At 38.7% G+C, this 13,742-nt stretch overlaps 1 protein-coding gene across 8 annotated transcripts in view; it reads left to right on the forward strand.

The window, feature by feature from the left end:
• The window catches only part of IPO11 (importin 11), a 295,900-nt gene that overhangs the window by 173,124 nt on the left and 109,034 nt on the right, over nt 1–13,742 (forward strand). For all 8 annotated transcript variants that reach the window (XR_006291241.1, XM_043547525.1, XM_037902875.2 and 5 more), the window contains 2 exons: nt 2,271–2,350; nt 9,621–9,701. Coding sequence is in view for 7 of the 8 variants with exons in the window: in XM_043547525.1 (XP_043403460.1) it covers nt 2,271–2,350; nt 9,621–9,701 (161 nt within the window). In the remaining variant the exon portion in view is untranslated. The remainder of the gene's footprint in view (nt 1–2,270; nt 2,351–9,620; nt 9,702–13,742) is intronic.

Consider the following 13,742-nt stretch of genomic DNA (forward strand, 5'->3'; position numbering starts at 1 on the left):
GTCTGTTATGCATGATTTAATTGAAGATGTTGCATAATAGAGCTGCTGTTTTAGTTAAGCTTTTTATTGAAACTTCATCACATTTTTACTTTGTGTGTTTTTGTTTTTCCTCTTTGTTCCTTTTTTCTTCATACTGTGTCTCATACAAATCTGTTGGCTATCAGTACCTGAAGCCTATATAATATCTCTAGAATGTCTCCATCACTGAAATATGCAAGGCAGTTACCTGAAGCTCAGTACATTTACTCAGTATTCTCTTGACTTGACAGCTAGCGCTGAAGTCCAGTTTGGAAGAGCAGTCCTGCAATCTTTGTTTCACTAGCTCTACTCAGATTTGCTTTGTATAAGGTAAAAAGAAAAGGAGTACTTGTGGCACCTTAGAGACTAACCAGTTTATTTGGTTAGTCTCTAAGGTGCCACAAGTACTCCTTTTCTTTTTGCGAATACAGACTAACATGGCTGTTACTCTGAAACTTTTGTATAAGGTGTTTATCATTGCTTCTTAATCTACAGATACTTTTTGAGAGAGAGAGAGGGAGATTACTTACCAGTAACTGTAGTTCAAGAAAACTGCATGTATAGATCCCACCTCTTCATTCATTTTTTTTTGGTGATTCTTAAATGGATTCCTGAATAAGCTGAAGGAACAGAGTGGCAATTGAAACTGTTGTTTCTCACTTTTATGGGGTGCTGCTACGATGCATGTGTTACTCCTGGGAGAATTCTGTGCCAAAAAATTGAAAATTCTGCACACAATATTTGAAAATTTTATTTGTCAAAATAACACAATATAAGCATGCCAGTTTCAATTATTTTGATAATTTATTTCAAAATATCTGTCGGCAAGTATGTCTAACAATGCAGACCAAAAAAAAAAAGTGTGTTTTTTTTTTTTTTTTTTTTTTTTTTTTTTACAAATAGATTCCTTACTAGGCATATTAATACAGAACTTTGAGTAATTCATTTAAATTCTAATACAGAACTGTATTTTCTGCACCTGTCAGAAGCAGTGCAAAGGCTTGGAGGAGCCAGGATTAGTGGGGGAGCTGAGGGAGAGGGAAGGAGCCTAGGACTGAACCTGTTGGGTGTGGGTGGTAGGTTTTTTTTGTTTTGTTTTGTTTTGGGGTGGGGGGGGGGGGGAGATTCCTAAGTAGTTGGGAAGCCTCCCCTTATGCAAACCCTGGCTGACCCAAGCCCTCTCTCATTTAGGCAGGCACATCTGCCCCTGTCCCCACAGCCCCCAACCCCATGGTCTCTGCAACCCCCTTCTCCTGTCCCCAGGCTCAATGCTGTCATCATATGAGCTCCTAAGCCCATGCCCCAGTGTGTCCCCTCCACAGGCCATTCTGAACTCCAGTCTGTGACCCCCCCCCCCCACCCCCCGAAGCCCTGTGTGCCCCACTCTGTCCTAACCTGGTTCTGCGGGCAGGGTGCTGTGATGAACTTCCACTCTTTGGGGAATTCTGCAGCACTGGGCATAGCTTTTTTTCCCCCTAGAAAATATATTCTGCCCCAGAAGTGCCGCAGTTCCCCCTTTTGCCCACCAGGGGTTGTTCTGACATCACAGTGGTCTCTCGTTGGCAAAAGGCGGAACTGCAGCACTTTAGGCAAAATGTATTTCATGCAGGAAAATACAAAATTATGTGGGACAGAGGTATTCCACGTGTCTGCAGATGCACACAATTCACCCAGGAGTAGTGTGTGTGGCCTCAGTGGACACTGCTAAGTATTGAAGTGCCACACAGATTCCAATTGTGCATATCCACACAGGCAATTGTTTTACTGGTAAATAAACTTAATTATTTTCCTTTGTGAAAAATATTACACTAAAAGGGTAATAATTTATTACAAATTTCTACTCATCTGCCTTTTCCCCTCAGTTGATGTATTGTAATGCTTGTAGTAATATTTCATTCAAAAATAGAATGGGATATTAGAGAGCAGACTTACTTCCCCTCAATTAGTGGGTATATACCATTTGCTGTCAAGGTGGCTTTTCCCAAAGTTTTGCTTGTAGAAAGTTTATTAGCCATGTATTGGGAGTATGAATCCAGGTATATGGATCTGTAATTCCTGACTTATTTGGAAAATAATATCCTACCAGGTAAGTAATTCTGTGATATAACAAAACAATAAGAGGAAACTAAAGCAAACAAATATCACACAAAGGTAAATATGACTAATTGTTTAAAAAGTTAATTTTTAGTTAAATCCTTGTAAAAATAGTTTGTTGGCAAAGACACTGAATCATCTGACACTTATTTTTGCAGAGCTAAGTTCAGAAAACCTCAGAACCTGCTTTAAGATCATCAATGCTTATATTTTTTTATCATCTTCTGAATTTCTACAGGTATGTGGGGAAATGAAGTTACTATTTTGTGAAGCTTTGTGTTCACCATTTAATTTTGATTGTTAGTAGTGTATTGTGCCAAAAGACACTTTTCAACTTTTTTCTATATCAGGACATATTTTTCATATCAAAATATTATTTTGCTGTAATAACTGATTCATTGCACATTGTGGGCTTTCAGTAAAATAATGTAGTTGAAGATTCTGGTTTCTAGACTTATACAGCATTATATTAACCGTATTTACAATTTTAAAATATCCATTGAAACATTCTTATTAGGGAACAATAGTTTGAAATTTTTAATAAAAATAATAATAATGTTTTTATTATACTAGTGCCCACAGGCACTAAGTTAGTTCTGAAACACATTGTGCTAGGTGCTGTATACATACATAGTAAGTGATAATCCCTTCTCCGAAAGAGTTTACAATTTAATTAGGCAAGACAGACTAAGGAAGGAAGTTGGTAGTACTGTATTCTCATTTCATAGATGGGGAATTTAGACCCAGAGATTAAGGATCAGATTTTTGAAGGTATTGAAATCAATGGGCGCTAAGTGCCTAAATACTTTTTAAAATCTGGGCCTAAATGACTTTTCCAAAGCGTCTGAGGAATTCTGTGGCGGAGGTGGGAATTGAATCGAGATCATGTGATTTCAAGCGCAGTGACTTAACCATAAAATGATCCTAGTCCATCTCTTTCTCTGTTGTGCCTCCCTTCCTATTCCATTTTGATTGTAACTCAAAGGTTGAATTCCTTTCGTTTTAAATAGGAATGTAAGAGACATGCAAGAAGTATTTTTTAAATTTATATGTGGGTTGTCAGGAATAGCCTGTGTGATGCTCAGCTGTGCAGAAGTAGAATTAATGCATCCAGAATCAACTAGGGTTTATTGGAAAGAAAAGGGAAGTTTTCATTTTAATAAAATTGACTGCATTACATTTGTTTTCTGGTCAACCATCCTCTGTCACTTGAAACTGGTTATTGCTTGAGTAGCGTAGAATCGCCCATTTCACTGTAATTGAGACAATCTGAACTGTCACCTGTTAGGCTATTTTTAACTGTGAGAGAAGGAAATCAGACCTGTTTGTTACGCCATCCCCTAAATCTCTGTTTTTGCAAGAAGAAAGATGTAAAATACAGAAAAATTGAGAAAAGTTGGGCTTTATGTATTCTTTTACCTAAATTTATTCCTGTACTTTGATAAAGCTTAATTGGGAACTTAATTTGCTTATTAAATAGCTATTACTAAAATAAGGTGTATACTGATCCTATAATTTTAATTTCTTTAATAAGCAGAAAAGTCAAATGTCAAGTGAAAATTATTGGAGACTAAACTATGTTCCATATGAAACTCTGCAGAGTTCAATTTAAATGGATTTTACTTCTGTACCCAATCTGATTTAAAATGTAATCTCACTTAAATTCTAAATGGAGAAATTTATGATTATATACATATTTTTTAAATTGTTGAATCATAGTCTCTCAGGGTTATAACATTTAAAGGGGCAGTGGTTTTCATTGAAAACGTAAGTCAAAAGTATTCCCCCTTCCCCATTTGGCTGTAGAATTAATATTTTTTGTGACTTGATTTCCATAATGTTTAGTAAAGCAAGTGTTTAACAGGAAATGAAATTATTGAAGTAATTCTTACTTTCTGGACAGTACTAAGTTGTTCTTTGATTAACATTATTTTTAAGTGTAGAATTCAAATTTTTGTAGATATTGTACATGACAGGATTCTCACAGAAGAGACTAGTGGTGAAAATCTGTTGAATGCTCTTTTAAAGAAGAAAGATATTATGCACCGCTTCAGTTAAGAAACATTTTTGAGTGCCCTCAAGATTCTTTTGAAAATTATATCAGAAATGCTGTCACTGGAAGAATATTTTATTCCTATGCAGGTTTTGCTAATGGGTAGTTAAGGTTACTAACTACACTTCTTAGTACAATAACTAAAATTCTAGGAAATCATCAGTTAAACCAACAGTCTCATCCAGTCCAGCCTCATCTCAGATGCTCTTCCATGCAAACATCGTAATACCAAAATAAATATTCCTCAGTCCTTCCACAGGTGACTCTCTTTTGATTCCATAATATAACCAACCACAGTGCACACATGTCCTTCCTCATAATCACAATTAAATGCATAACTTGAACTCTGATTTTTCAGCTAAATTAAGATGTTACATGTAGAATTATGTGCAGCATTAAATTTAATGTATTTGTAAATGAACAAGTATGAAGTTAGAGTTAAGACTGTGTTTGCAGAAGTCCTGAGTATCTGCACTTCCCAGTTGAAATTGAGTTCTCAACATTTTTAAAGAACAAGATTTCTCAAGATGGGTAACCAAAAATGAAACATCCTAAACTTTGGTACTATTTTTAATTATACAGTACTTGTGAAAGGTAAATAAATAAAGGGGATCTGCTGGGGCCCAGCTGAAGGGAGAAAAAGAGACATAGTACTGAGAATTAGGTAATCTACAGAACAGAAGAAAATATAAATAGGTGACTGATGGAATGGGAATTGAGATTGAAAGAATGGAATAATATAGGAGGCAAAGGGACTGCAGAATCCAGAGGAAAAGGGATAATGAATTGGAGGGGAGGAGGGAGAGCTGTAGAGGAAAAAGTCAAAAGTTAAAACAGAATGAACAATAAGCAGAAAAAAAAAATGAAGAAAATCCTTAGAGATAAAAGGAGAAAATGAAAGGACAAAGATGGAGAAAACAATAAACAAATAATGACACAACACTGATTACTTAAAAATGCATATCGTTATCCACTCTTTGGCTTTATGTTCAATTCCAGCCAAATAATATTTCTGAACAGCTGCATTCTACACTATCTGAAGATTCCAACTGGAAGTAAAAGATTTCAGGTTTATCAGTCTGCTTTTTCCAGGTATTAATCCAGATTCTGAGCTTTGGTACACTGCTAATACTAATCAAATGAGAATGACAGAATCTTGTATACTTAAGAATTTGAATGGAGTTGCATGTAGTCCACCCACACTACAGTGGAGTGGACCATTGTTCCTCACTAGTGAGGGAATGAATGGCCTCTAAACAAGAGGGATTTTTTAATTCCTACCTCAGAAAGGGTAAGCTGCCAAGAACTTTCAAACAAGCAGTGGTCAGCCATCTGCCTGTCACAGGGTCCACTCACCACTAGGGTGCCTCCTCCTGGCTGCTCTGGGCATTAAGTCCTTCCAGGTGCTGTGCCTTCTGCTATCAGTCTCTCAGCCCATCTCTGCAACTCCATGTGCTCTATCTTCGTGACTTGGTTCTCAGGCCAGGTCACTATGGTCCTCCCCTTCTGGGGTAACAGAGTATTTCAGGGCAAACCATCCCAGGCAGTCTACTCTCCACTGCCTGGCCTGTGCCACATCCCCAGTGGTTAGCAGGGGAATCTGGGTCCACGCTTTACTCCAGGATCCAGATCAAGGGCCCTCTCTTCAGCAGCCAAGATCTGTATTATCTTATTCCTTGCTGCTTTTCCTCTGAGTCTTTCCTCCTTTCTGGCTCTCCCCCATTTCTGGATTTGCCAGCCCAAACTCCCTTTTCCCAGGGAGTGACTGCAGACTACTTCCCTGCAGCCCCCAGCTGCTCTCAGCTACTGGGCTTTATACAGGCTCCACCTGTTTCTGTCCAGCTGAACCTCATCTAATTAATCCTTGGCTCCACCTCCAGGTGCATCTGGGGAATAAATTGGCCCATCCAGCCACCTTAACCTCTCCTGGGAATGGTGGAGGGCAACACCTCATCACACTGCCCAAGAAATCAATTGTGGACACTGTTGCTTCTTGCCTCTCTTTTCTGGAAAAGATCCCTGAGAAGGTGGTTGTTGGCCAACTCCAACATATGGCACTCATAGGTTCTTTGGACTTCATCCACTCAGGTATGATCACCCTATGGCACAGAAAGAGTGCTTATAGTTGTGGCTGACAATCTCAGGGCAACGGACAGAGGCCAGGCTGCCACAGTGATCTGTGGTCATAGGGTATTGCTGACCTGACTACAAGACCTTTTAAAGCTGATTGAATTAAACTAGAATAGTTCCACTTGTTTCTCTCAGTACTAACTCGGATACTAGTTTTGGTTGGCTGCTGTTCCTTTCTGAAGACTTTCATTCATAGATTCCAGGATTATTCTGATCACCTCTTCTGTTCAGTGATAGACATGTTTATATATGAGACAATATGGTTTACAGTGTTTTCAGCAGCTTTTGAAAAATGTATCTTGCTCCTATTAGCCTATGGACTAGAGCTATAGGCCAGCATGAAAAATACCTGTATTGTCACACCTCCTGTAATTTAAAGGAATAAAACAACTCTGAATTTTTGTACTGTATTTAATTGAAGTATATTGCAAAATCAACTTCATGTTTTCCTGCTTTGCTGATTTTCAGTTTTCCTCCTTATTTATTATTACTGTAATCAGCCAGTAGATGGTACCCAAGTGCAAGAAGCCAAGTCCTGGAGGCTCAGTGGCTTAGGGCGGTGGTTTTCAACTTTTTTTCATTTGTAGCCCCCTAAAAAATGTTTAATGGAGGTGCGAACTCCTTTGGAAATCTTAGACATAGCCTGTGGACCCCCAGGGACCACAAGTTGAAAACCACTGCTCTATGGTGGTAACAACCTTTGCGAACCCCAGGTTGAAAGCCACTGACTTACAGGGTCAAGAAGTCAGAGGATTCCAGGACTGTTGGGAGGAGCCATGGAGAGAGGTGGTGTAGAGGTCACCACTTGGCAGGACTGTGTGGGTGTGGGCCTCGAAGAAAGGAAGAAGGACTGTGTTGTCCTGGATGCAGAGCGTAAACCTGGGGGGAAAGGACTTGTGATGGACACTGCTAATTTGGGACTGGTGGTGAACACTTTGAACGTAGACCAACAAATTAAATAAATAAATCTCTACAGTTAACAGAGCAGTTTATTTTTTGCCTTATGGCCTGGATCACAGACATTCACTTGCTTCACTTGCAGGATAAACCCCACAATCCGACCTCTGTCATCAATTTGTTTTACACACATGCATCCCCCATTCCATCTGGACACAGGTGCCGGTAGATGTCCTAAGACACCTTTTTCCACTTTGAGATGAGCAGAGACCCTGTTTGTTTATGTTCATCTGGAAGCCCCTGATACAAAGACCCAATTGCACACACAGGAGTTTTGAGACCATTTATATAAAAGAATATTAGGCAAGGAAATAGGTACAGACCAATGGGCCAAAATGTGATAGAGGACTGGGGAATTCAACAGCAACAGTGAAATATTTAAAAAAAAACAACAAAAAACACAATCCATTCTTCTGCCTCTAGAAGTATCCAACCCCACCAGCCACCTAAGGCCTCTGATCCCACCAGTGGTGCATATAGAACTGAGATGCAATAGCCTAGTGAGGTTGCTGCTCAGTGTCTGCTCAGGCTGGACCTCCAGCCTGATGAGGTAGGATACTCCTCAGCTACTCATACTTCACCTTCCCTTGGGGGACACACGCGCACACACACACACAAACCTAAGTCCAAAGTGCTTACCACCAGTCCCAGTCTAGCAGTGGCCATCACAGTCCTGTATCCTGGGCTCACCCACATCCAGGACAACACAGTCCTTCCCTTCCACCAAGGCCCTGCCCCACTTGGCTCCTCCCAAGTGTCCTGGAATCCTCTGGCTTCTTGCCCCTCTAGATCATTGATCCTCGTAGACTTGGCTTCTCACAGTTACATGCCATCTGCTGGCATATTAAATTATCCTGGATATTTGCTTGAAAACACAATCTTTGTTTCTCGGTTTATCAGTTCCTGATACTTACTACTGCCATTATCACATGGATTTTAAATCATCCCTCACTATAGTGTCTGGAGGTCAGATTCTGTCACTCTTATGCATAGTAAGTAGTACCTTATTCACCAAGTAGTTCCACTGATTTGGGCTACTGTCTGAGCAATGTACTGCCTACTGTGAGCAAAGGTGACAGAACCTGGCCCTTGGTGGCATTTTTTCTCTTTTTTTACAGAAATCATTACAGACGTTAGGGCAGAAGGAACCATTATGATCTACGACAAAATTTTCAAAAATGCTTAAGTGCCACTTTCAAAAATGATGTAGATATGTAGGAGCTTTTAGGTGTGAGAAAACCATAAGGCTTATGCTACACCAGCCGATCAGCCAAAGAGACCCCTTCATTCCCTCCTCAAGCTCATGAGGAAGATGAGTGCTGCTCAGAAGGGGAGGAAAAACAGAGGCGGGCAATCCTTATATGGGGCCAAGAATTTTCTTTCCCCTGCTGTTCTAGACAAAGTACTGAAGATTCAAGGGCAAGACATTTGGAGTTTTTTAACTTCTGTTTCCAGCCACTGGATTTTTTTGTGTCTCTTTGCCAGATTAAAGAGTCATCTGGTACCAGATGTCTTCTCCCTGTATAGGTACTTGTAATGGAGTCACCTTTCAACCTTTTCTTTAATAAGCTAAAATAGTTTGAGCTTGTTTAGTCTCATGGTAAAGAATATTTTCCAGACCACAAATCTTTCTTGTGGTGCTGTTCAGAGGCCCCTCCAATTTTCAACTTACTTTTTAAAATGTGGACACCAGAAATAAGCACAACATTCCAGTAGTGATCTCACCAATACCAAACACAGAGGAAAAATTACCTCCCTAATCTTCAGTATTCCTGTTTATACAGATCTAGAAATATCCACAAGTAAGGTATATAGCCTTTCTTCACTGCCTAACTGTGATTAATCTATAATGCTGTTTGGAGAAGTTAATTGTAATATTATAGAAGTTTTGATAGCTTTTTGGATTACATATAAATAACAACCGATTAGTTTAGAAACAACAAAGATCCTCCTCTCTATGGAAGTATTGCTAGCAATAAAAAAGAAAGAAATGCACATAAGGGGAGAGAAAGATACAAAAAATGTGATGCAAATTGATGAAATCATCACAATTCTCAGCAATTTTAAAAAAAATTCAAAGACACTAGCTGGTCATTTTGGATTTTTTGTGGCTGTACAGTAGATTATAACTTTTCAATAACTACCATTTTCCTACAATGTAGAGGGTAAAGTTTAAATGTCATGCAATTTAAATGTACATCTTGCTGCAGCTTATGACAGAATTAGTTCTTTGAGTTTCACTCAGAATAGCAGTTGTAAATAAAATTGATTTACAGAATTCATAATATGTCAAGGTTTAAGGGGTTTTTTTTGCCCTTCATATAATGCAAATAGCAAACGTTTCATTTTGGTTTTCATTTAATTTCAGGTGTATTCAGGTGACCTATGCCAATCATTTTGTGAGCTCTTAAAGGACATAACTACTGAAGGTCAAGTTCAAGTGCTGAAGGTAGTGTATATTGTCATTTTTGATGTTCCACTTAAAGTGAGTAAAAAAATCAGTAACTTATTACAAACAGCAGGCCTTTGTAACACGTTTAGGTATAGCATTTAGCTCTTACAATCATCTTAATACTCAAGGGGCCTGATAGAAGAAAACCTCTCATTGTTTCCAGTAGTAATTACTAGTGAAAGCACCGGTTGTTTTTTTGTTTCGTTTTTTTTGACATTTTAACCATACAAATTTTAACATGCTCACTTGATGAAATAATATTAGTACATTTAGTTATGAAGTCTTCTGTAATATAAAAATGGAACAGGAAAGATTTGGGATTTTTATAGGAAACAGTAAGTAAATTTCTGAAACCTGTCATGGGTAACAGAAATATCTGAAGACGAGTTCTGTGTAGCTTGAAAGCCTGTCTTTCACCAAAAGAAGTTGTACCAATAAAAGATATTACCTCAAACACCTTGTCTCTCTAACAGAAAATTATCAGTCATATAGTGGTAAAGGTATAATGCTCATAGATTCATAGATATTTAGGTCAGAAGGGACCATTATGATCATCCAGTCTGACCTCCTGCACAATGCAGGCCACAGAATTTCACCCACCACTCCTACAAAAAAACCTTCACACCTATATCTGTGCTATTGAAGTCCTCAAATCGTAGTTTAAAGACTTCAAGGAGCAGAGAATCCTCCAACAAGTGACCTGTGCCCCATGCTACAGAGGAAGGTGAAAAACCTCCAGGGCCTCTTCCAATCTGCCCTGGAGGAAAATTCCTTCCCGACCCCAAATATGGCGATCAGCTAAACCCTGAGCATATGGGCAAGATTCATCAGCCAGATACTACAGAAAATTCTTTCCTGGGTAACTTGGATCTCACCCCATCTAATAGCCCATCACAGGCCATTGGGCCTATTTACCATGAATATTTAATTACCAAAACCATGTTATCCCATCATACCATCTCCTCCATAAACTTATCGAGTTTAATCTTAAAGCCAGATAGATCTTTTGCCCCCACTGCTTCCCTCGGAAGGCTATTCCAAAACTTCACTCCTCTGATGATTAAAAACCTTAGTCTAATTTCTAGTCTAAATTTCCTAGTGGCCAGTTTATATCCATTTGTTCTTGTGTCCACATTGGTACTGAGCTTAAATAATTCCTCTCCCTTTCCGGTATTTATCCCTCTGATATATTTATAGAGAGCAATCATATCTCCCCTCAACCTTTTTTTAGTTAGGCTAAACAAGCCAAGCTCCCTGAGTCTCCTTTCATAAGAAAGTTTTCCATTCCTCGGATCATCCTAGTAGCCCTTCTCTGTACCTGTTCCAGTTTGAATTCATCCTTCTTAAACATGGGAGACCAGAACTGCACACACTATTCCAGGTGAGGTCTCACCAGTGCCTTGTATAACGGTACTAAAACCTCCTTATCCCTACTGGAAATACCTCTCCTGATGCATCCCGAGACCACATTAGCTTTTTTCACAGCCATATCACATTGGCGGCTCATAGTCATCCTATGATCAACCAATACTCCGAGGTCCTTTTCCTCCTCCGTTACTTCTAATTGATGCGTCCCTAGCTTATAACTAAAATTCTTGTTATTAATCCCTAAATGCATGACCTTACACTTCTCACTATTAAATTTCATCCTATTACTATTACTGCAGTTTACAAGGTCATCCAGATCCTCCTGTAGGGTATCCCTATCCTTCTCTAAATTCGCAGTACCTCCCAGCTTTGTATTATCCGCAAACTTTATTAGCACACTCCCACTTTTTGTGCCAAGGTCAGTAATAAAAAGATTAAATAAGATTGGTCCCAAAACCGATCCTTGAGGAACTCCACTGGTAACCTCCCTCCAGCCTGACAGTTCACCTTTCAGTAGGACCCGTTGTAGTCTCTCCTTTAACCAATTCCTTATCCACCTTTCAATTTTCCTATTGATCCCCATCTTATCCAATTTAACTAATAATTCCCCATGTGGCACAGTATCAAATGCCTTACTAAAATCTAGGTAAATTAGATCCACTGCGTTTCCTTTGTCTAAAAAATCTGTTACTTTCTCAAAAAAGGAGTTCAGGTTGGTTTGGCACGACTTACCTTTTGTAAAACCATGTTGTATTTTGTCCCATTTACCATTGACTTCAATGTCCTTAACTACCTTCTCCTTCAAAATTTTTTCCAAGACCTTGCATACTACAGATGTCAAACTAACAGGCCTGTAATTACCCGGATCACTTTTTTTCCCTTTCTTAAAAATAGGAACTATGTTAGCAATTCTCCAATCATACGGTACAACCCCTGAGTTTACAGATTCATTAAAAATTCTTGCTAATGGGCTTGCAATTTCCTGTGCCAATTCCTTTAATATTCTTGGATGAAGATTATCTGGGCCCCCCGATTTAGTCCCATTAAGCTGTTTGAGTTTTGCTTCTGCCTCAAATATGGTAATGTCTACCTCCATATCCTCATTCCCATTTGTCATGCTACCATTATCCCTAAGATCCTCTTTAGTCTTATTAAAGACTGAGGCAAAGTATTTGTTTGATATTGGGCCATGCATAGATTATCCTTGACCTCCACTCCATCCTCAGTGTTTAGCTTTTTTCACAGCCATATCACATTACCTCAACCACCTTGTCTCTCTAACAGAAAATTATCAGTCATATAGTGGTAAAGGTATAATGCTCAGATATCCTTCTTAAGATTTGACTGATTTTCTGTATGCTATTATTTATGGTGAGTCTGATGCCACTTGTTGGTTAAAGTATTGATTAGAGGATGGAAGTCCTAGAGAGGGAAAGTAAAACACAGCAGCAGAAAACCCAAGTGTAGATGTAAAGATCAAGATTTAAATTAGTAATTTTCTATTGTGAAATGTCTTCAGAAGATCCCCATTTTAAGAAGCTTACCAAGCTGTATGATCACTGGACCATTTTAAGCAGTTTAGCCAGTAATAAGCGTGTACTCTTTAATCCAAATATGACTGTACAAGACTTCACTTCTGTAATGGAACTTATTTTTCTTCTTCTCCTTTTTTTGTTGATAGATGGAAGAAATCTTGAATAATGGTATTAAGCCACTGACCCATAAAAGCAAGAATGTCATGATGCAACATAGAACTTGCAAAAAAAAAAGTTTGGGTCATTTAACACAGCTCAGGGTCGGAGGCGAAGGTGGCTCTAAGCTACCTTTTTATCTCCCCCAGGCCTATCTTGGAGCAGCCTAAAGGCACCAGCTCTAGTGCTCTGGTCATGCTTTCCCCAGATGTTTCACACACATCTGTTCTTTGCACTGATGGAGCTGGATTAAAGTGGTCATGAGATTTTTTCCCCAGTCACTTAACTCTACAGGCAGCTTGGAGTATGGAGCTTAGTGAGGACTTGTGAGTGTAGTGGCCCAGTGAATGTAATGTGACTTTAAAATAATTGTATTGGTTTGTTCCATAGCCTAGCAGCAATACTTTTACACTGTAGAGACAAATTTGTGAGTGGCCAACCATTGTATTGTAAAGCTGTTGTACTCAGGAAATCTCAGGGACCTAGTTACATTTGCCTTTACTTGCATTTGGGTATGATGAGAGAGAACTAATGGAAGCTAGATAGTTGTGCTATTTATACTTTTTTAAAAAACAAACAAACCTACATTAACAATTCACCACACTGGAACATTCCACGTTCAAAGAAAGACCTTGGGGTCAGCACTATTGTATTTAATATATGGCTAGCAGTGAAATCTTGGAATCTGCAGGAAGCTAATCACAATTGTATTTGACTATCATGGCAGTTCAGATACGAAAGGGATATTGTGTGAGGTGGACATAGGTTTAAATAGGTAGGTATTTCGTATAATGTGGCCTAAAATATAATATAGAGGATACACATCACTATTAACTAAAAAAGAAAATGCAAAAAAATAATTCACAACTCCAAATACATTTTAGAAAATTGCTATTATTTTATTTTTAAACTTGGTTCTGAATTTAGTTATAGTTTTAGAATATTTTACTTTTCATTATTTGGATAAAAGTGCAACATT

Source organism: Chelonia mydas, chromosome 5 (assembly GCF_015237465.2).
Source record: "Chelonia mydas isolate rCheMyd1 chromosome 5, rCheMyd1.pri.v2, whole genome shotgun sequence".
In the NCBI taxonomy this organism is placed as follows: domain Eukaryota; kingdom Metazoa; phylum Chordata; order Testudines; family Cheloniidae; genus Chelonia; species Chelonia mydas.